Genomic DNA, 25104 nt, shown 5'->3' with positions numbered 1-25104 from the left:
TACTAACACATATTTATATGAACTTTCATATTACCTCTAAACTTCATTTACTTCATGTATGAGAAATTCAGAAGTTGCAAAACTGCTATATCTACACAAGAGATGATTATCACAACTGGCATCCATTAAGCATTTATTACTCCTCAGAACAATCCACCTATAAGGGTGTTCATATTTTTCATATTTACAGAGAATCAAACTAAATCCCAGGGATATCTATAAGTAGCTGCCCCAAGACCTAACCTCAGACATGCATGGTTTAAAAAAATCATGTTTTTATCCATATGATTTTATTGTCGTCATCCTGATTTCAAATAGAATTGGCCAGTTTGACTATTCTATATATATAAACAATACAGTATGTCCTTTTTTGTATTTCCATTTTGGTTTTTTCTGTGTAGTTATGGTTAACTCATTCTCATAGCTTTATAGTTTTCAATTGTATCTATGTTCTTTAATATACTCATACCTTCTAGTTTGGATTGATTCTTGCTGGTTCCAAATTTGGGGCTTGTGTATATACCTAGCAGTGGAATTTTTTAATGAAAATTTATGCATATTTCAATTAATTAATAGGTAATTTTTAAAGTTAGACAAAGTGTTTGTACAAGTTTACACTCCTCCCTGTAATATATAAAAAGGCGTGCTCCACTTTCTCACCAACACTTACGCTGTACATCTTTTCCGCTGTACACATTCTTAATGATTTGTAGAAGTAGTATATCAGTGCATTAATTTGCATTTGTCTGATAACTGGTGTCGTTTTTCTCCTTTGTCTATTCTTATTGATCAGTTGGGTATTCTCTCTTGAGTAAATGCTCTGTTCCTAGTCAATTGCTGATGTTTTATTTAGTGGTCTGGGTTTTTTTTTATTGGTTTCTCAGAGTTCTTTATGTATCCTGGATATAAGCCTTTTGCTGGATATATGTATTGAGAATTTATTCTTTCGTTATGTGGCTTGTTTTTTCACAATCTTAATGAATCTTTTGATGAACAATGTTTATATATCTTTACTTAGTCATATGTATATTTTTGTTTCCTATGTGACTAACTCTGTGCCCTTTTCAAGAAATTTTTGTCTACCAAAATATCTTGAAGATATTCCCCTAAATTTTTACCTTAATGAATTCTTATTTTGCCTCTAATATTTGTATATAAAGTCCTTCTGGGTTCACTTTTGGTGTGTGTTTCAAGATATGGGCACAAATTAATTTTCCTCCATATGGATATTCAATAGATATAAAATTGATTAAACCATTGACCCTTTCTCTAATCCACTTCAGTGTCGTCTTTGTAATATATCAAATGACCAAATATAAGTCATTAATATCTTGGCTACTATTTACTCTTGCATTTCCATTTGAATTTTAGATTCGGCTTGAAAAAACCAAAGTGAAACTATTGATATTTTATTTGGGATGGTATTAAAAACATAAAACAGCTTAGAGAAAACTGACATTTTAAAAATATTTAATCTCCAATCTGGTAATAGGCTATATATCTTCAGTTATCTAGATATTCTTATTTTCTTTCCACACATTTTGTAGTTTTATGAGGACCTACACATCTTTTGTCCAACCTTCCCTTAGGTTTTTCATATTTGTGTGCAATTTAAAAACATTGTAATAATTTATGTTTCATATTCACTTTTTCCTACTTTATAGAAATATGGTTGACTTTCTATATCAAAGTCAATATATGTTTGCTAAATTTGCTTGTTTTTTCTTATAATTTTCTATATATTGTTTTGGATATTTTAGGTAAATCATAGTATTATTAGTGAATAATAAAAATTGAGTTTTACCCTCTTAATGCTTGGATTCTTTATTTCTCTTTATTCAATTAATATACTGCTTAAGATTTCTGATACAGTCTTTTATTTTTGCAACTTTATACAATAACATTTACCTCAATGATTTTTAGTGATTTCCTGATTTGTAACCCAAAGGAACCAATAAGTTCCCAGAAACATACAGTGTACTAATATTGAATGATGAAGAGATAGAAACCTTGAAGAGACTGATAACAAATAAGGACGTTTAATTAGTGATCATAAACCTTCCAATAAAGAAAAGCCCAGGACCAAATGGTTTCACTGGTGAATTCTACCAAATATATCAAGAAGAATTAACACTGATTCTTTTTAAATTCTTCCAAGAACTCAATAAGGGAGAACACTTCCAAACTCGTTTTGGAAGAACAGAAATAGCCTGATAACAAAGCCAGTCAGACGCTATGTTAAAAGAAAACTGAAGGCTGATATTCTCAAGAACATAGATGTAAAAATGTTCAACAAAATACTAGCAAACCAAATTCAACAGCACGTTAAAAGGATCATACACCATGATCAAGTGCGATTTACTGCTGGGATGCAAATATTGTTTAATATATGCAAATAAATTAATGTGATTCAATATATTAACATAATGAAGAGTAAAAACCACATGATCATCTCAATAGTTGAAGAATCAGCTTTTGACAAAATTCAACAACTTTTCACGATAAAAATTCTCAAAAGCTAGATATAGAAGGAAATTACTTCAACATAATGAAAGTTATATGTGAAGATCCCACAACTAATGTCATACTTAACAGGGGAAATCTAACAGATTTTCCTGTAAGATAAGTTACAAAACAAGGTTTCCCACTCTTGCCACTTCTGTTCAACACAGTACTAGAAGTTGTAACCACAGCAATTAGGCAAGAAAAGAAATAAAAGGCATCCACATTGGAAGGGAAGATGTAAAATTGTGTCTGTTTTCAGATGACATGATCTTATATACAGAAAATTCTAAAGATTCCACCAAAAGACGGTTAGAACTAATAAAAAAATTCAATAAAGGTGTAGGATATAAAATCAATGTAGAAAAATCAGTTGCATATCTTTACATGGAAAACAAACTATCTGAAAGAGAAATTAAGAAAAGAATCATTTACAATAGCATTAAAAACAATAAAATACTTAGGAATAAACTTAACCAAGGAGGTGAAGGACTTGTACATTGAGGACTACAAAACATTGATGAAAGAAGTTAATGACACAAATGAATAGAAAAATATCCATGCTCGTGGATTGGAAGAATTAATATTATTAAAATGTCCATAAGTTCCAAAATGATTTACAGATTCAATGCAATTCCCATCAAAATCTCAATGGCATTGTCCACAAAAATTGAAAGGAACTCCTAAAATTCACAGAGACACAAAAGATCCACAATAGCCAAATCAATCTCAAGAAAAAAAGAACAAAGTTAGAGGCTTCAGGATTTCTGATGTCAAAATATATTGCAAAGCCACTCTAATCAAAACAATGTGGTACTAGCATAAAGACAGACATATACTCCAATGGAACAGAACAAAGAACCCAGAATTAAACACACATATATATGGTGAACTACTATTTGCCAAGGATGCCAAGAATATACAATGGTGAAAGGATAGTCTCTTCAACAAATAGTGTTGGGAAAACTGGATATACACATTCAAAATCTCACAGTAGCCCAGACATGGAAAAAACCTAAGTGTTCGTCAATGAACAAATGGATAAAGAAGATGTGGTATATATATCTAAAAAGAAATATTATTCAGCCATAAAAACAAAGCAAATCCTTCCATTCCAACAACATGGATGAGTCTAGAAGACTTTTTGAGAAGTGAAATATGCCAAACAGAGAAAGACAAATATTGTATGGTATTATTTATAACTGGAATCTAGGGGACGGCCCCGTGGCTGAGTGGTTAAGTTTGTGTGCTCTGCTTTGGCGGCCCAGGGTTTTCCTGGTTTGAATCGCAGGCTCAGATGTGGCCCTGCTCATCAAGCCATGCTCAGGCAGCATCCCATATGTCACAACTAGAAAGGCCCACAACCAAAAATACACAACTATGTACCAGGGGGCTTTGGGAGAAAAAGGAAAAAGAATAAAAAATATAATTGGAATCTAAAAAAATTGTGAAATTCATTGAAACAGGGTATAATTGTGCTTGTCAGGGGCTAGAGGTGGAGGAGATGGGGAGATTTTGGTCAAAAAGTACAAACTTTCACTTATAACATGAATATATTCTGGGGATCTAATATACAGCATGTTGTCTATAGTTAATAATATTGAATTCAATACTTGAAAATTTCTAAGAGTAGATCTAAAGTGTTCTCACCGCACGCACACACACAAAGCTATGGAGGTGAAGGATGTGTTAATTAATTTAAAGAAGAGCAAAGAGACAGAAATTTCACTTTTTGATTTAAGTTTACTGTAAAGATACAGTAATCAAGAAAGTGCAGCACTGGAATAATGAAAGACATACAGACCAACGCAACAGAATTGAAGGTCCCGAAATAAATCTCCTATGGAATAAACGTTGCATTTGCGGTCAACTGGTTTTTGACACAGGTGTGAAGGCAATTCAATGGGGAAGGGATGATCTTTTCAATGATGCTGGGAAATTGAATATTCCCTTGAAAAATCTTAAACTTAGACCCTTATGACATATCATACACAACAGTTAAATCAAAATGGATCATAGACCTAAATATGAGATAAAAATATAAAACTTTTAGGAAAAAAGCAGGAGAAAAATCTATGTTTCTTTGGGTTAGGCAAAGATTGATTATATGATCCATAGAAGAAAAAAAATTGTACATTGGACATCATCAAAATTCAAAACTTTTGCTCTGAGAGAGACATTAAAAAAATGAAAATTTAGCCAAGATTAAGAGAAAATATTTGAAAATTATATACTTGATAAGGGTCTAGTATCCAGAATAGATAGAGAACACCATACACAAAAATCACACACTTTACCTCATTGATGTCAAGACAGAAAAACGAGCAAGTGTACTCACATTGAGACATGGCTATCAGAGAACAGGTTGTGCCTGAATAGGGTTCTCATGACTTCCACACTCTACCAGGTACCAGACAGTTTAGGTCACCTCCTCCTCAAACTTGCTCTCATCCTTGCCAGTGGTGTCCTAGTACTGTTAGTGCTTGAACACCAGATCATTCATGTTGCTCTCAGCATCGGTGAATTCCCTCTCGTCGATGTCATCACTCGTGTACCAGTGCAGGAAGGCTGTGCACAGGAACACGGCCATGAACTGCTCCAATACGCACTTGAACAACTCCTGCATGACCTACTGTTGTCAATGAAGGTGGTGGACATTTTCAGCCCCTGGGGCAGGATGTCACAGACAGCTATTTTCACATGGTTGGGGACACACTTTCATTCTTTTGCATGTGGATATCCAGTTCCCAAACACCCTTTGTACGTTCATGGCTTCCTTGTCAAAGATTAGTTGATGGTATATGCACGGGTTTATTTGTGGGCTTTGTATTCTGTTTCATTGTCTACATATCTGTTTTCACACCAGTAACATACTGTGTTGATTACTATAGGTTTGTAGTATACTTCCAGCTTTGTTCATTTGATGCCTCCAGTTTTGTTTATTTTTCTCAAAATCACTTTGGTTTCTGTGGGTCTTTTGTGGTTCTTTATGAATGGTGGCAGTGGAATGTGTGTTCTAATGCAGATCAGGGTCAGTGGTGTGGGAATCTATAAGGGGTGGTACTACCCTATCTGAGCCTTTCTGTGATGTATAAAGAGGCAGATTCCATTGCTGTGTTCTTCACAGGTCACGAGTGTTCATGCCCTCTCCTCATGACGCAGAGGAGAGACCTACATGTCACTGACATTAGGGACACTGTCTTCTGGGTCTCCTGTGGCTCAGGTCCTTTGGCTCCTGCAGAGGATCCATCTTAAGAGAAGGCAAGAAATTGGGCAATTAGCTCTGTTGGGTTATTCTCTAACCAGAATCTTGGGGCTGTGTTCCCCTTGGTCTTATTCCTGTTCATAAATGAAGATCTTCCTGCTCATTGTTCTAATGCTTGTAAATAGGCATAGAAGGTGCTAAAGATCCCTATGCCATGAGGCATAAGAGATGAGTGTTCAGGTAGCAGCCTGGACCAGCAAGAATTGGCATTAATCAGAACAAGGTGAGGAATGGTCACTTGGCCCACATATGTGCGTTTCTGTGAGGACTAGGAGAGAGAGGGAGAAAATGTGGGTTTATATTACTTGTATAACCATATGTTTTTAGTGGGTAACTGACTTACACACTGACCCATATGATGCTACTAGCCACACGTGGCTGTGAAATTAAAATTAACTAAAATTAAAATTTGGTTCCTTGGTTGCACTAGCTATATTTAAATTCCTCAGTATTCAATGAGGCTAATGTTGCTGTATTGGACAATGCTGATAGAGAACATTTCCATCATTTCAGAAAGTCTTATTGTATAGTGCAGATAACAGACTATGGGGAGCTAGAAATCTCTTGCCAATGCAGGTGTGTGTGTGCTTGTATTAGTGTGTTTGTGTTGCTTCTTTTTATGTCATTTGTGTGTTGTGTTTGACTACATGTGATTCTTAGTATGTATAATGGAGTTTGTGTGTGTGTGTAGTTTGTGAATTTTCTGGGTGACCGGATGTGGCATTTGCCTGTTTTTTTTTTTGGTAATCTATCAACATTAGTTTATTAATTGTGACAAAGGTACTACACTGGTGTAAAATGTTAATTATAGGGGAAATTGGGTGACAAGTGCATGGGAACTCTCTGTATAATCCTTGCAAGCTATTGTAAACCTAATATTATTCCAAAATAAAATAGCTTATTTTAAAAATACTTCATTAGCATTGAGAAAGCGATTAACTCTAATGAATCTGTAACAAGTACTTTTGCAAGCCATGTGTCTTACAATTAATTGCTTTCAGCTAAATCAAAGGAAATCCTTAAATTGTCCCACTGGTAGATTTTTTTATAGCTATAATTTTTGTTTATTTTTTATTGTGGTAACATTGGTTTATAACAATATATAAATTTCAAGTGCACATCATTATATGTTAATTTCTGTGTAGATTGCATGATGTTCACTACTCAGAGACTAACTATAATCCATCACCACACACATGTGCCTAATCATCCCTTTTAACCCCCTCCCTTCTGTCTTCCCCTCATTTTTTTTAAATATCTTTTTTGAGGCACAGTTTATAAACAAAAAATGTACATATTTAATGTATATAATTTGATGAATTTGAACATGTGCATGCATCCATGAAATCATCATCACAATCAAATTAATGGACATATCCATCACCTCCAAAATTTTGAGTGTCTTTTTTTGTGTGTATGTGGTGAGAAAACTTAACATGAGATTTATCCTTTCAATAGATGCTTAAATGTTCAACATAGTATTATTCACTATAGGCAATGTGCTCCAGAGCAGGTCTGTAGAACTAGTTCATCTTGCATAATGGAAACTTTATATCAATTTAATAACAACTCTATATTTTCTCCTTCCCTTAACCTTTGGCAATAACCAATTATTCTCTGCTTCTATGAGTTTGACCATTTTGGATACCTCATAAAAGTGAAATCATGCAATATTTGTCCCCCTGTGACTGGCTTATGTCACTTATCATTATGTCCTCCAGGTTCAATCATATTGTTACAAAAGGCAGGATTTCCTTCTTTTTGAATGGTAAATAATATTTCATTGTGTGTATATATACCACATTATTTTTATCCATTCATCTGTTCATTGACATTTGGGATGTTTCCATAACTTAATTCTCGTGAATAGTACTGCAGTGAACATGGGAGTGGAGATGTCTCTTCGAGATCCTGATTTCAATTCTTTCTGGTATACACCCAGAAGCAGGATTGCTGGATCATGTGGTAGTTCTATTTGTAATGTTCTGGAGAAACCCCATACTGTTTTCCACAGTGAGCGCACCATTTTACATCCCCACCAACAGTGTAGAAGTATCCTGTTTATGTGCTTTTTAAGTTGTTTGTGACAAAGCGTTTCATTTTAAAGTTGTATGTAAGTTGGTAGGAATCCATGCAAACCTCTCCACTTTCTACCAGGATGAGTATAGGTCAGAGAGACCAAAAAGCAGTACCTTGGGTTTGTTCCTTTCTATGTCACTGTATGTCACTCTGTGTGTCTTGTTTTTTGTGCAACACACTCACATTCTAATTCTTTTCACCTTTAATGGATGTAGAGCAGGGGGTTAAGTGAGTGACATACCAATATGTGTATGAATTTGACCTGATGAAACAGCCTCACTGCTTAACTCTTCTCTTGTCTCAGTTCTGGGCATAAACAAGCAGCTCTAAGCAGAGTCCTCTTTATGCCGAGCTGAAGGCAATTTGTCCTTGTGCTTTGAAGGCTACTGAACTTCACTTGGGCCCCAAATTTTCTTCATTGACTTTCAATGATTTCTACATTTACACTTTGGGAAAGATGATTTAGTCAATTTTTGAACCTTGTCTAGTTAATCCAGTGACTGTGAATTCTGATATAACCCCTTGGTCCTTCAGAATCTGTAATATTTCAGTTCTCTGGCCACATCATTGGACAGATTCACATTTAACTCACTTTGTATGTATGCTCAGAACTCAGGCATATTGAAGCATTGGAGGTTGAGGGGAAGGGAGAGACAATGGCAGATATGAAATAAGCTATTTATTGGCAAATTTATTAAAATGTTGGGATTAAGTGTTGTGGATGTACTAATCTTCAGGAGCCATGGTCTGGGCCCTTGCTCTTTCCCTGATGTGGGAGAGAGACCACAGAAGTAAACACAAATTTTCAGGAAGCTCCTTCGTCTTGTTTGATGGCCTGCTCATACCTGTGTCATCTTTAATTCCTGATGTGTGATCTTGGTCACTCATGCTGCTAAAATAATGAGTTTATTTTATTTTATGTTTATTTTTTGGGAATTCACCTTTTGACTGCTATTTTTACTCAACAATGTATTAACTCTTGTCGATACATTTTTTTAAGTTAAAAATTTTATTATGGTAAAATATATGTAATACAAAATTTACCATTCCAACAATTTGCAAGTTTATAATTCCATGGCATTAAGTACATTCACGTTGCTGTACAACCATCACCAACATCTACCTCCAGAACTTTTTTATATTCCTAAACTGAAGTTGTACCCATTGAATGATAACTCCTCATTTTCCTTCCCCCCAGCCTATAACAACCACCATTCTACTTTTTTTCCCCCAAGGAAGATTAACCCTGAGCTAACATCAGCCACCAATCCTCCTCTTTTTGCTGAGGCAGATTGTCATTGAGCTAACATCTGTGCCTATCTTCCTCTATTTTATATGTGGGATACCTGCCACAGCACAGCTTGATAAACAATGTGTAGGTTCATGCCCTGGATCTGGGCTGGTGAACCCCAGGCCACCAAAGCAGAACCTGCAAACTTAACTGCTGCATCACTGGGCAGGCCAAATTCCCATTCTACATTTTGCCTCTATGAATTTGACTATTCTGGGAATCTCATATAAGTGGAATCATATAGGATTTATGGGTTTTTTGACTGGCTAATTTTATTCAGCATTTTAACCTGGAGGTTCATCCATATTGTAGCATTTTTCAGGATTTCCTTTCCAAGGCTATCTAATATTCCTTTGTATATATATCCCACTTTTTGTTTACCTATACATTTGTCAACAGATTTGGGTTGTTTACATCTTTTGGCTATTGTGAATAATACTGCCTTAAGCATGTGTGTGCAGCTACAGGTTTGAGACTCTACTTTCAATCTTTTTTGGGTATATACCCCAAAGTGGAATTGCTGGATCATATGATAAATCTATGGTTAATTTTTTGAGGAACTGCCATAATGTTTTTCTCAGTGGTTGCACCATTTTAAATTCCTACCAGCAATGCACACGGGTTCCATTTTTTCCGCATCCTTACCAACACTTGTTATTGTCTTTCTTTTTTCTTTTGATAATAGCCATTCTAATGGTGTGAAGTGAGTTTTTGTGTTGAACACTTATTTTGTAAGTGGTATACTTTTTAATCTTCCAAATAATGCTCTAAGTGGTGTGTGTATGTGTGCGTGTGTGTGTGTGTGTGAGACAGAGAGAGAGAGAGAGCACAACAATTGGGATAAGCAAGAATCAAACATAAGCACATAAGCAGTCTGGCTGCAGAGCCATGCTCTTAATGACTATTCTGTGAGGTTGTTCACTAGGATGTGGTCTCCCCAAATGCAAGGGCTGTGAAATATTTACTACTCTCTCCCTAATGCCTATCATAGTGTCTAAACATGTGTAAAAAGATGAATCCTTCCTGATTTCCATTGAAGATCTTAAAGTCACATACTTTCTCTAAGTGACTGTGTCAGTGTACAGAAAAATCTCATTGCACTATGCATTACAGTGTTTGCCATGCTCAGTATTTCTAAGTTCCTGATATTTCCCTCTCCTCCTCATTCCCTAAAGAGAGAAAAGCAGCATGAGGATGGAGAACCAGAGCAGCGTGTCTGAGTTCCTCCTCCTGGGGCTCCCCATCTCGCTGGAGCAGCAGGGCATGTTCTTCACACTGTTCCTGGTCATATACCTGACCACAGTTCTGGGGAACCTGCTAATCATCCTGCTTGTCAAGCTGGACTCTCGCCTCCACACCCCCATGTACTTCTTCCTCAGCCACTTGGCCCTGACTGATGTTTCCTTCTCCTCCGTCACTGTCCCAAAGATGCTGTTGAACATGCAGACTCAGCACCTATCCATATCCTATCCAGGATGTGTTTTACAGATGTATTTTTACCTACTTTTTGGTTGTGTGGATAATCTCCTTCTTGCAGTGATGGCATATGACAGGTATGTGGCCATCTGTCACCCTCTGCGTTACACCACCATCATGAGGGAGGGGCTCTGTGTGCTGCTGGTGGGTGGCTCCTGGGTTCTTTCCTGTGGCAGTGCCCTCTTGCACACACTCCTCCTGGTCCAAGTGTCCTTCTGTGCTGACAACATCATTCCCCACTTTTTCTGTAGCCTCTCCATTCTACTTAAGTTGTCCTGCTCAAATACCTCCCTCAATGAGCTGGTCATATTCACTGCAGGGGGTGCAACTGTCATTTTTCCTTTTAGTGGCATCCTGGTCTCTTATGGCCGCATTGGGGCTTCTCTACTGAGGGTCCCCTCTACTAAAAGGATTTGTAAAGCCTTGTCCACCTGTGGGTCCCATCTCTCTGTGGTGTCTCTATTCTATGGAACAGTTATGGCACTGTACTTTTCTTCCTCATTGAGCAAGTCCAATGTCAGAGACATGATTGCCTCACTGATGTATACAGTGGTGACCCCCATGTTGAACCCCTTCATCTATAGCCTAAGGAACAGAGACATCAAATTGGCTCTTGGGATTCTTTTCAGAAGCAGTATCCTTTGTGCCAAGTGAGAATCACCTAATTGTTTTCTCATTTCACCCACTGACCTTGTCAGAAATGCCATCTTGGAAAATTGTGTCCTGACCATGCCCGTGTTTCTAGCATCGTGCCAACTATCCTTCAAATGGGTAGTTAGGTTATTGGACCCAATCCCTTTCACTTTATTCACATCTGTGGTTCATTTATTCCTTCATAACCCTAAATATGCATTTGCCACAACACACATTCATCTTTATAGTCTTCAAAGCACCAAACTTCTTATTAGTTTGGTGTAATTGATAATCCTGAATAAGTTGCACTATTGTTTTGTCTTTCTGAAAAGAGATGAAAGACTTGCTAAGAAAACAAAGCATGCCAACCTCCTCTCTCAAAAGGAAAACATGGCACAGGCAGTTTATGCTTCCTTTTTAAAGATAAAAACAGTTTTGCTTTAGGCTAAGATTAAAGATATGAAATGTGATTGTATTTTGGACTAAGTTGTACCATTTTACACTCTGAGTTTCTGACTCCCAGGTGGTAGATGGTCAGAATCCTCAAATATGTTATGGTAACTCACTTTATCTATAATAAAATGAACATTTGGACTCTCAAACAGAGTCAGCTTACATTTTGTGGAACATTATTTTTATAGGTAGAAAAAAAAACCTCCTCAGCAATAGGTCTTATATTTTTAATTATCACTCTCAGTTTCTACCTGTTAACGTAAATGAGATATAAATTAGCTCCTCATTTTCTCTTTCTTGTCTATTGTCTTGCAAAGCTACAATATTCAGGGAATTTTCTAATGTTTAGTACTTTTTAAAGTCCAGAATGCTTACCTTCTTAATATAGTAGTCAGATAATAAAGAGCTTTTGATGGTTTGCTAAAACTCAAAAAAAAATTTAATTTGATTTTGCCTGTGACAAGAACTTAATAAGGGAACACAGAGGAATCAATGCCATTACCAAATTTCCCCATTCTTGGAAGACTGTGTTTTTTCCTCAAAGTTGGATTTCGTGGTGAGAACAGCCTACATTTGTCTGATTGATTTTAGCATGGGAAAATGAGTACTTTAGTCTTGTTCCCAAACTTAGAGATGCCACTTCTAATAGGGGAAAGCTAAATGCATGAATTTATAGTTCATGCACACAAAAATATTTACTGCATGACTACTGTATGCCAGGCAATTTTCTAAGTTCTGGGAATAGAAGTTAAAGAAAAAGGACCTCCAAATCAATCCCCACACAGAGTTTACAACTCAGCACTCCTGACCCTACTCATCATGATCTGTTTTTTCCACAACTACACTTCTAATGCACCATAAGCTTATTTCCTTTACTGTCACTGCTTCTTTTCAGGAATGTAAGCTCTACACAAGATGGGTTTTTCTGTCTGAAATAGATAAGAAAATTCCTAAGGTTTGTTTGTGGGTAAAAACTGCTATGCATAAACGAAGCATAAAAAGGGAAAGCAAGAGTGCTGTGGGGGTTATTCAACATTGTGTGGTCCAGGTAGAGCTCATTGGAAAGGTAACATCCAAAGATGTATGTGAGGACAGGTAAGTGAGCCATGGGGATGTCTGATCAAAAAACATTCTAAGCATGAAGATCAGTAACTAGAAAAACTCTGAGGTGAGATGGTGCCTGGTTTACTCCAGGAACATTAACAGGACCTCTGTAGCTGAACAGAGCCAAGTGGAGGATGGATGGTAGGTGATAAGAGATACCAGGGGACCAGATTTTGTAGGGCACTTAAGTTCAAAGTAGGTGTATTAGTCAAAGTTCTCCAGAGAAATAGAACCAATAGGATGTGTGTGTGTGTTTGTGTATGTGAAGAGAGCGCGACAGAAGGGGAGAGAGATTTATTTTACGAAATTGGCTCATGCATTTGTGGATGCTGCCAATTCCAAAATCTGAAGAGTAGACTGGCAGGATGGAAACCAAGGGAAAAGTTGCACTTTGGGTCCAAAGACCGTCTCCTGACAGAACTGTCTCTTTTTGGTGAGAATCAGACTTTTTCTTAAGGCCCTCCACTGATTGGATGAGGCCCACCGACAATATGGAGAACAATATGCTTTACTCAAAGTTTGTTGACTGCAATGTTAATTCCATTGAAAAAATACTTTCATAGAAACATCTAGAATAGCATTTCACCAAATATTTAGGAACTGTAGCCTATCCAAGTTAACACACAAACATAGTAGAGTTTTTGGTTTTCAATCTGACTGATTTAGGAACCCATTGGAAAGTGTTCAATAGAGGGATAACACGATCATACTTAATTTTGTTATTGTTTCTTTAAAAAAAACAGATTTTGAGGTATAAGTAATACAATAAACTTCATATATTTAAAGTCTATAGTTGAACAGGTTTTACATACATATATACCTATGAATTATCACCAGAAGTCATCAAGATCATGAAGTTTCTCGATACCTTCTCACCTGCTCCCTCCTTGCTCCTCCCATCTTTCCCCAGGGGAATCAGTGATCTGTTTCCTGTCATATAGACTAGTTTGCATCTTCTATAACTTTATCTAAATGGAATAATACAGTATGCATTATTTTATTGCTTCCTAGTTTTATTCAGCATAAGCACTTTGAGATTGATTCATTTTGTAATATATATCAATACTTCATTCTTTTTATTGATGAGTAGTGTTTCATTGTATGGATGTATCACAGTTTTTTTGTCCATTCACCTATTGATGGACATTTGGGCTGTTTCCAGTTTTTGGTCATTAAATAAAGCCATTATGAACATTCTTCTGTAAGTGTATGTATAGACATATACTTCCTTTTTCCTTGCCGAAATACCTAGTGATATGCTAGATATACGCTTAACATTTAAAAAAATTGTCAAACTATTTTCCAAAGTGGTAATATCATTTCACATTCCTATCAGCAGTATATAAGAGTTCCAGTTTCTTCATAGCTTCAGCAACAATTGGTAGCAGCAGTCATTTTAATTTTAGCCATTCTAAAATGTGTGTAGAGGTGTAAACAAGTTTATAGACCTGGAGCCACTTGATTGGAGGGGTGTCTGGGTTCTTTTGAGAAAGAACTCTGTAACTGGGAGATTTTTTTTAACTTCTTCTTGATTCTCTCTATTCCATGCCTGATTTTTTTTGTACCCCAGCACTTTTCACCATTTACCTACCATTTATTTTTCATTAACATCTTTTCTGCACCCCACTTGGATGTGTGTTCCATGAGAGGAATTGTGTTTATATTATTTACTGCGACATCTCCAGGGCATATAGCAGTGTCTTACTTTTGTGAGAGCCTTAATCATTATTTGTTAAGTGAATGAACAAATGAATTCATTCAGCAATTACCAAGTGCCTATTGTGAGCCAAGGCTGATCCCTAGTGAATACAAAGACATTGACAATAAACCCTTACATTTATTAAGCCTTGATTTTGTGCTTATTTAACCGTTCTTCAAATTCACACTAAGAATACTATTATTATTTCCACTTTGAACAACCTGAGTCTCGGAGCTCTTTGATAGATTCCTCAGGTCTGCACTATTATTAAGAGGGAGAGGTCAGAGTCTTTTCTCCAGACCTTATAGACTCAACCCCTGTACTCCTCAACAAGGCATAGACCCTTGCCTAAAGCAGCTCACTGAGGAGCGGGGAGACCTGTAAATGTTTAAGGGGCTCTATTTTCTAATGGAGGCCTTTAGGTGTTGTGGGAGCCTGACGAAACCTGCTTAAGCCCTTGCAATGCCTGGGCCATACAATGCTGTACAAAGAAGCTAAACTCATGATGCAGAGGCTATGGGTGACTGGGGAACCTCTTGCTTCCCATCTGGAGACTTGACCAGTAGCCCAAGGTATCGCTGACATTAGGGACACTTTCTCATGTGACTCCAGTTTCAGCTTAGCCCCTCTGAACCCTAAACATGCTCCTTTCTGAGGGACCAGGAGGAAGTTGGGCAATTAGCTGTTAGTTGAGTCCTTCTCTAGTCAGGGACTTGGAGTTGTTTCCCTGTGGCATCTCTTTCTGATGGTTAAAAGGAAATCTTCTTGCCCATGGTTCTGAACCTGGTGAACAGACATGAAAGTCTGTAAAGGTCCTTGGGCCACCAAGGTTTGCTCTTTTTCCTTGGATCCTGGGTCTTCTGGACAGAAAGTGATGATTCAAGTAACAGCAGGAAGCAGAATGTATCTGAACTCATAGCACCGGCTTATATCAGAAGGAGCGCAAAATCTCCGTAGCTGTGTGCGTGTGTTTATGTGGGGGCTGTGTGTGTGTGTGTGTGTGAACACTTTCCCATTTAATAGCTTTGTGGCCTTGGGTTTGACTTCTCTGATGCTCAGCATCCTCCACTGTCAAAGGGGAATAATGATGATGCTCTAAGATCTCATTGGTATGGTGCTTAACAAATACTAGGCATGTTGTAAGCACTTAGCAAGTTATAGCCTCATGGAGGCTGAGACACCTGACTCTCCATTTTCTGACACTTGGGAGACAATATTTGTTGTGAAGACAGGAGTATTAGTCCCATCCAAAGGATCTACAAATCTCCAGGTCTCAGCTTCTCCTCTTCCTTACTGAGCATTTTCCCAGCCTCTTGTTTTCACAGATGGTGATGATGAGATCAAGGCGCATTTCTATACTGTTCTCTTCCCTTCAAATCGCAGCACTGTGGCTTTATTAGCTGCTCTGGTTTCTCCTCCAGGAGAAGTTTGAGACCCTAGGTTAAGTCTGACCTAGCAACCTTAAGTAAGAATCCAGTCCTTGCCAGAAGAACTGTCCCCTCCTTGTGCCCCATGAACTGAGCCAAGCAATGACCCCAAGCAACCCCCAGATCTAGAATAAGCATCTGTTGTCATATCCTTACACAACAATGTTCATGTCAAGTTCCTCTCCCAAGAATATGGATATTTTATCATTTAACCTTAGTTTAGGCTCCTCTACCTCCCATGGAAAGAAATTGGTGGATTCTCTCTCTTGTGAAAAGATTATCAGAAAATCTGCCTTTGAGACAAGGTTCCACTGGTCTCAAATCTATAAATGCAACACAATATCTTTGTGACATTTTGTACATGATTTCACTACTCGTGTTAATAAAATGGAAGGAAAAAAATCACTGTCTTCTCCACTACCCAGACACAACATAAACACTTACGGATCCAGTGAATTGAAGGCATATAAAAGCCATTTGCAAACTAAAGGACTGTAGGAAGCTGAGTGAAAACAGTTATCTGAGCAGGAGGACTCCTTCAAATCCTGAAATAATATTTCATAAGGTCCTGGCTCTTTTGTCTAACTAAAGAGAGGGATAAACTGTAGTGTCATGGGAGCAGAGATTCAAACTAATTTTAAAAAAATGAGAATTGTGACTTCAGAAGTTACTAACTGTGTGATCATGTTAGTTTCTCACTCCTTCTGAGTATGTATATAATAAAGTTTAATAACACCTATCTCCTGGAACTGTTGAAAAAATGTAATCAGGCAATAATGCAAAAATATATTTGTCTGATATAGTGCTCATTAAATGTCAATTATTATCAGTATGAATCAGTTTTAGGAAATAGTGATGGTCAATTGGGTAATTGTGGATTCCAGTAGTCACCTCCAATACTTCGGTATTTCCTTTATGTTGCAATTGTAAATGAGATTGTATTCTTAATTTCTCTTTCTGATACTTCATTATTAGTTCATAGAAACACAACTGATTTTGTATATTATTTTTGTATTCTGCAACTTTAAGGTATTCATTTATTATTTCTGAAAAATTTTGGGGGCATTCTTTAGGACTTCCTATTATAAAATCAAGTATTCTGCAAATAGTGACAGTTTCAAATCTTCCTTTCCAATTTGGATCCCTTTTATTTCTTTTTATGACTGATTTCTCTGGACCAGGACTTTCAATACTGTGTTAAATGAGTGGTAAAAGTGGGCATCCTTGTCTGGTTCCTGTTCTTAGAGAGATAGCTTTCAGTTTTTCTCCATAGAGAATGTTATTAGCTGTGGGTTGGTCACATATGGCCTTTAGTATGTTGAGGTCCTTTCCTTCCATACCTATTTTATTCAGAGTTCTTATCATAAATGGATGCTTTATCTTGGTAAATGCTTTCTCTGCATCTATTGAGAAGATCATGTGTTTTTATTCTTGTTAACGTGGTATATCACGTTGATTGACTTATAGATGTTGTACCATCCCTGCATCCCTGAAATAAATCCCACTTAATTATGGTATATGATCTTTTTAATGTATTCTTGTATTCAATTTGCTAGTATTTTGTTGAGGATATTTGCATCAATGTTCATCAGTGGTATTGGCCTGTAATTTTATTTTTTGTCTTGCCTTGTTTGGTTTTGGTATCAGGGTGATGACTATAGTAGTTACTGGCTTTGTGACCATGGGCTGTTTGCTTAACATCTCTTAGCTCCAGCACACATGCATGCACACAAACACAGAAGAAACATATATATAAACAAAATACCTTCATTTTAACTGGTGCATAGTAGGGCACCTGTTTAATAAATTTCAAGTATAATAAGATTGATATTAAGAAATAGTCATGTTACTAAGATAAATACTAATTTTAGCAGGCATCATCAATCTTACAGCATCTACTAGTTCTTAGGTTCTAGGGAAAATGTTCAGGTGTCTTACTGCTTATGGATACTTATAACTGAGCCATTTTGATACACTGAAGATAGATGCAGAGAAATAGACAACAAGAGAGATGATAGAGGGCCGGCTCCATGGCCAAGTGGTTAAGTTCACGCTCCGCTTCGGCGCCCCAGGGTTTTGCCTGTTTGGATCCTGGGCGCGGACATGGCACCACTCATCAGGCCACGGTGAGGCAGCGTCTCACATGCCACAACTAGAAAGACTCACAACAAAAAAATATACAACTATGTACTGGGGGGATTTGGGGGAGAAAAAGCAGAAAAAAAATGAAAAGATTGGCAACAATCGTTAGCTCAGGTACCAATCTTTTAAAAAAAACGAAACAAAAGGGGAGAGATGATAGAAGCATAATTTACTTTTTCCAAAAGGAGTAAAATGCATCAAGCTACATCACATCAGGAAATTAACCACAGGGTCTAGGGTGTGTGTCTCTGCTCCTTCCCTGAGACATTGAGAGCCCACGTACGTGAACACAACTTTTAGATCAGCCACCTTCTTCTTTATAATTCCCACCTCATATTTCTGGTGTATTGGGTTCCTAAAGATCAACTTAGGATTTATCTGGGCACTTGACACTAGCATGAAGATGTTAGATGACATATCCATGCCCTTACCATATGAAGAACTCTGCTCTAACATCATAAATCAAATTGAATTGTTTAATTTTTCTGTAAACGCTATGTGTGGGCATTGTTGTGCTTATTTTGTAGAGGTTCAAAGGAGGCTAGGAGAAATTAAGATTTTGAAACTAGTTAGGAAGTATTAGGGTCAGATCCTCCTGGAAGTCTAGTTGCAGATACACTGATTTGAATTAGTTCATGAAGACTACTCCTTAGAATGTGAGCTCCATGAAGGAAAGGCTTTTTTCTGTCTTGTTTTCTCCAGGAAACAGTATGGCATCTAACACGTAGTTAAATAAGTAAATAAACTCCCCCTGGTTTGCAATGAAGGAATTTTGATGGCCATTGGAACTCTGATGGCTCCCTCCTGCTCTACTAGGGTTCAGTGGGGATTCAGGCAAAATCATGAAAGAAATATCCTGAGGAATTCTTCAGTAGAAAGTAGATAGCTCTACTGTGATTTCCATCACCACTATTATTTTACACATTCTCCGTATTCCTTCAACCTAACCAGAGAGAAGAGGAGTATGAGGACAGAGAACCAGAGCAGTGTGTCTGAGTTCCTCCTCCTGGGGCTCCCTATCCAGATAGACCAGCAAGGCATGCTCTTTGCCCTGTTCCTGGTCATATACCTAACCACAATGCTGGAGAAACCTACTCATAGGGCTGCACTCTTGCCTCCACACCCCCATGTACTACTTCCTCAGCCACTTGGCCCTCACTGATGCCTCCCTTTCATCTGTCAGAGTCCCTAAGGTGTTGACAAACATGCATACCCAGCATCCATCCATCGTCTATGCATGGTACTCAACATAGATTTTTTTTTCATATTCTTTGGTTCTATTGTTAACCTTCTTGCACTGATGGCATATGATAGATATGTGGCCATTTGTCACCCTCTACACTACACTGCCATCATGAGGGAGAAGCTCTGTATATTTCTTTTGGCTGGATCCTGGCTCCTCTCTTTCACCTGTGCCCTATCCCACACCCTCATCCTGGCTCAACTGTCCTTCTGTGCTGACAACACCATCCCCTACTTCCTCTGTGACCTCACTGTCCTGCTTAAGCCCTCCTGCTCAGACACCTCTCTCCATGAGATTTTTATCTTCATTGTTAAGGGATTAGTCATTTTCCTGTCATTTACCAGTGTTCTTGTCTCTTATGGCAGTATTGGGGCCACCATCCTGAGGTTTCCCTCAATCAAGGGGATCTTCAAAGCTTTGTCCACCTGTGACTCTCACTTCTCTGTGATTTTTCTGTTCTATTGAATAATTGTGGCATTGTGCTTTTTCCCATCCTCAAGCAACCCCAGTGGCAAAGTCATAATTGCTTCATTGAAGTATACAGTGGTCACTTCCATGCTGAATCCCTTCATCTACAGCATGAGGAACAGAGACATAAAATGGGCCTTGGGGAAACTTCTCAGGAAGGAGATCTTTTTCTCCAAGTGACAGTACTCTCTTCTTATTCTTATCCTATTCACTGACCCAGTCAGATATCCTTGATAATGTGTAGTTAGATGACCAACTTTGTTCCTTCTCCCTACACACTCTCCTTTTCGTAGTCTCTCCTATTTTTGGTCCTCTATAGTCCTTGGGATTAGAAGTGTAAAATATATTTGCCAAAGATAGCTTCTCACTCTTTAAATTCTTGATTCCCAAATTGAAGAAGATTCCAACTGTCATATGTGTTTGAGAAATATTTCTTAAACATAGGGTGAAATGTAGATTTGACCCTATGTTCAAATTAGTTTTAATGTTTATAAAATTGAATTGATTTAGAAAGTAAGGTGTTAGAAAATATTTGCATGAAAATTAATGATAATCTATAGTGCTGAAGATCCTAGTCAATGGTTTTTGGACTTTTTTTCATTTTTTTTCTGCTATTGTGAACAACATTGCTATGAACCTTCTTATTTTTGTCTCCAGTTGTACATGTGCAAAACTTCTTTAGGATATAAACCTGAGAGAAGAATTGCATGGTCCAATGTACATTTTCAACTGTAAAACATAATGCCATGTTGTTTCTCTATTAGAAACGAATAAGATTTCCAATTAATATACACTGTTGCCAACAAAGAGCAATTTCTAACTTAAATTTTCCAACCTATTAATATAAAATGGAATCTTATTGAGGTTTTGTCTTCCCTGATTATTATGGAGGTTGATTATCTTTTTATGTTATTATTAACCCATTTGATTTTCTTTTCTCTGAAATACCTATTAATCTCATTTTGCTTATTTTCTGTTTTTGTGAAGGGACATGTAAGGGTATTTTTGTTACTAAATTATAAGCTATAGTAGGGGGCAGGTTTTGAAGAACGTTCAGAAAAATTGTAGGGAATGGGATAACAGAGTCTAAAGATGAAGATCTGTTAGGAAGTGGTATATGTCATTTCCTAATTCAAAGAGACACTTTTTCTCATATTCATTAAATAAGAAATCCTGCAGAGTCACTGTTTTTGTCTTGATCTGATGTATTAAGGAAAGAGGTAGGTTCCAATGATGTTCTTCTGGTTTGAGAAGGAAGTCTTGTCAAATCATGACTTTTAGGAACACAGGCCGATCAATTGTAGCATTATAATCAGAGCAACAGATTATCAACCATGATCCACACAACCTAGAAACCATTTCTGAAATCTAAATACCTTACGTGACTCTTCATTCAAACAGCAGTTCCAAGTATAGATTGGCTTTAACACAAAACAGAACAAATAAATAGCACTTACGAATATTCAAACATCTTCACCTCAGATAAGAAGCATATGATATTCATCTCCTATCTAGCTTCAAAGAAATGGAACTGTAGATGTGTGCAATAAATTTGAATCGATTTTGTGAGAGGTTTAGTAGAAAGCATCTATTGAATGGTTATTGTATAGTCTTGTGAGAAACTTACACCAAGAGAATGCTGACTCCATAGCCTTTGGGCAGGAGACCAATATCTATAGAAACTGTCTTCCATTCCCCAGGGTCCAGCTGTGGTGATGAGATATAAAGTCCCTTAATCTTTTGTTCATAAAGTGAAAGTATTAAAGTATTTCTGGTGTTCTTGAGATAGCAAAGAGTTCAGAAACAAGAGACTTTTGTTGACACACTCAATCTCTGGCTTCATTTATAATGGACTCTGAATCACAGTTTTCCCAATGCCAACCAAGCAGGCAAAAAGCTTTGTGAATCGTAAAGTTCCCAGCAGGTGCTTTGTGGTTATCATCATCATTCCTCCAAGGGTGAAGTTTCCTATGGCCTGCTATCAACAAACTGTTCTTCCCTCAAGGGAACCAAAGGTAACAAAGCAATTATTTCCTGTTTGTCTCTAATTTGGAGCTGGAGGTAGAGAACTGCCCCCCACACCCTCCACCTCCCCGCCCTCCGCTGCCAGGCCCTCTCCATGATTGGTAAAGTTAGAACCCATGTTCATTGCTCAGGAGTTGTAAATAAGCGTGTGTTCATACGTCTATCTTATTTGCTTTTGAACTGATAACGCTTCTCCCTGTTGCAATGCATATTTGAGACCCTTAGAGACTCCACCTGCTTCTTTGTATCCTGTGTCTTCTAGAGCAAAATGAGAGAACCTTCCCAGGCCTTGTAACTGAGGTATATGTGCTCATCACCTGAGATGCATTGTAGAGCAGGAGTAGAATTTAAATTCAATGGCGTGATGGCATGCGTTTGCGTGTTGATGTGTGTGTTTGTGTCCAGTCTGTGGTACTGATCCCTAACGTGGCTCTTCCACTCCTCACACCAGAGAATAAGCTATGAGAATAGAATAAAAACATTGCATTATAGTTGAAACGGCCTTACATAAACTGGCTCCTGTATAATTCTCCAATCACATAACTTGCCCATGCTAACTATGCTCCTGAATTTTCTCGGTTCCTCAAACACCATAGCTCTGTCCTCTGAAAATGGCTAGAAAGCCCATTTTTATAATCTTCACACAACAGGCTCTTATTGTGTAGGATTTATTTTAAAGACCCCATTAAAACAGGCTCCCTCCCCACATTAGCCTCTTGTAATTTGACAATATCTATCAAAATTGTGAATGTATATATCCGCCAATCCAATTTATAGGAATTTATCCTAGATATATATATATATATACACGTATATGTATGTTGATATATATGTTAATGTGAAAATTGGCATATGAACGATGTTATTAATGAAATATTGCTGGAAATAGAAAAATATTAGAAAGAAGCTAGATGTCCATCAGACAGCAAGTCAGCACTCTCATGGTGAGAAACTCACTGTTATTAACATGGTATGACTAACAGCACTGTGTAATTTGTCTCAGGTAATAATATTAAATTAACAGGATTCTTAATGTAGTGGACTGAAGAAAGTAGGAATTGTAGAGATAATTTTAGTCAAATCGGGAGAATTGGTACATAATGTAAACTTTAGTTAACCCCAAGATGCATGGTGAGTTCTGTTCTCACTTCTCAGAGAGAAAGATCTTTAGACTGCATGTCTTTATATAGTATATTGATTCCATTTTTTAGCAGATAGGCAATCATGGTCTTTTTCCCTATCATATTGTGAGTGTTCCCACGGGCGAGTCTAAGACTAACTGATCTCAAGAAGAAAGAGAGAGAAATGACAGCAAGATCAAAGTGTAAGAAGTGTTGGTATGTAACGAGAAAAATATTAGTCATGAATCACTGGCATAAAACTTAGGTTAGGAACTGTGAAAAAGGAGACATTATTCGGTAAAATCTGGACAGACACTTACAAAGAGCTTATTCTTTGGCAGATCCAGTATCTGAGAGGGAAAGCCAAAGTATTTCCTGGTGTTCAGAGCACTTGAATAAGAGTGATCTCATTAGAACTGAGGGAATTAGATGGGAATTTGGAAGAGAAGCAGACTTTTTTCTCCATATTCCATGAAAATTCCTTTAGAGAGAGTTCTGGTAGACTGAAAATGTTGAGGAGTGGGAAGGAATTTTCTTAAGGGATGAACTGATGGCTACACAACTAGGTATGTCACTAGGTCTTATATGTTATTGACATACATTCTTGTCCTTAATGCTTTGCCTTGATTAGTTACATATGTTTCCACCAAGTCTCCAAATTTTGATTTCTGGGAGATCAGAGGACCCCACTGAGTTGTGTTGACTTGATCCAATCCATGGAAATAAAGCAATAGCCAAAGCATTTGTGAGAGGTATGAGAAAGATTAGGAAAGGCCAACAGATCAATTGGAGAGCCTCTACTAGAGTTTCTAATAAGTGATTACTGACTTAGCCTTAACCATAATTTCCTAGTCTCAGATTTCTGTCATGAACCCCTGGACTCCTCATTTGAACCTGTTCTGATATCATCATTCTGATGTTTCATGGTTTCTCCAAAAGAGATTCTTTTGGTTTCTAGATGGATGCATAATAACCTGAAGTCAGAGCAACACTAGCCCATCAGTAGGGTAAAAAGCATGAGCCATTCAGGTTAAAATTCATGTACTGACAAGTTCAAACCATGTTTCATTACGTGATAGTCATAATGATTTCTCATACTTTCACATTTTCATTTCTTTTTTTTTATCTCCAGCAAAAGAGAAGAAGATGAGGAGGGATAATGAGAGCAGTGTGTCTGAATTTCTCCTCCTGGGGCTCCCCATCTGGACAGAGAAGCAAGGTGTATACTACAGTCTTTTTCTGGTCATGTACCTGACCACAGTGCTGGGGAACCTGCTCATCATCCTGCTCATCAGGCTGGACTCTTGCCTCCACACTCCCATGTACTTCTTCCTCAGTCACTTGGCCTTCACTGATATCTCTTACTCATCAGTCACAGCTCCAAAGATGCTCATGAATATGCACACACAGAGTCAATGCATCTCATATTCTGGGTGCATTTCCCAGGTGTATTTCTTCTTGCTGTTTGGGTGTCTTGACAGCTTCCTTCTCACATCAATGGCCTACGACAGGTATGTGGCCATCTGTCACCCCCTCCACTACACCACAATCATGAGTCAGAAGTTGTGTTTCCTGCTAGTAACTGTGTCCTGGGTCCTATCTTGCACTAACGCACTTTTGCATACCCTCCTCCTGGCCCGTCTCTCTTTCTGTGGAGATAACATTCTCCCCCACTTCTTCTGTGACCTCTCCACATTACTTAAGCTGTCCAGCTCAGATACCACAGTCAATGAGCTGATTATAGTCACTGTGGGAGCAGTAGTCATTACCCTGCCATTCATATACATCCTGGTCTCTTATGGTCTCATTGGGGCCACCACCCTTAGAGTCCCCTCCACCAAGGGAATACGCAAAGCCTTGTCCACATGTGGCTCTCACCTCTCCGTGGTATCTCTGTACTATGGAGCAATTATTGGACTGTATATTTTCCCCTCATCCAGTGAATCCAATGACAAGGATGTCATCGTGGCTGTATTCTACAGTCTGGTCACTCCCATGCTAAATCCCTTTATCTACAGTCTGAGGAATAGGGATATGAAAGGAGCTCTGGGGAATGTACTCAGTAGAGGAAAATTTTCACCATGATGAGCATTTTTTTTCCTATTAAGCTAATATAAGTCTTGCTTCATCCTGCACATGCAACACGAGCATCCTTTCCTCTCTGAATAGCTGCTTT

At 37.7% G+C, this 25104-nt stretch overlaps 2 protein-coding genes across 2 annotated transcripts; both read left to right on the top strand.

Moving 5' to 3' along the window:
- The first annotated feature begins 10325 nt into the window (after nucleotides 1-10325).
- Nucleotides 10326-11267, top strand: LOC106830777 (olfactory receptor 1J4-like). The gene has a single exon (XM_014840584.3). It carries the CDS (start codon nucleotides 10326-10328, stop codon nucleotides 11265-11267), a length of 942 nt encoding a protein of 313 aa, XP_014696070.3.
- A 12807-nt stretch (nucleotides 11268-24074) lies between these two features.
- LOC106830779 (olfactory receptor 1J21-like) lies at nucleotides 24075-25013 on the top strand. Its single transcript, XM_070519943.1, has one exon. The coding sequence runs from the start codon at nucleotides 24075-24077 to the stop codon at nucleotides 25011-25013; it is 939 nt and encodes a 312-aa protein (XP_070376044.1).
- Nucleotides 25014-25104: the final 91 nt, after the last annotated feature.

Source organism: Equus asinus, chromosome 10, assembly GCF_041296235.1.
Source record: "Equus asinus isolate D_3611 breed Donkey chromosome 10, EquAss-T2T_v2, whole genome shotgun sequence".
Classification (NCBI taxonomy): Eukaryota; Metazoa; Chordata; class Mammalia; order Perissodactyla; family Equidae; genus Equus; species Equus asinus.
Note: the sequence above shows the minus strand (reverse complement) of the source record. Positions and strands in the feature narration are given on the sequence as shown.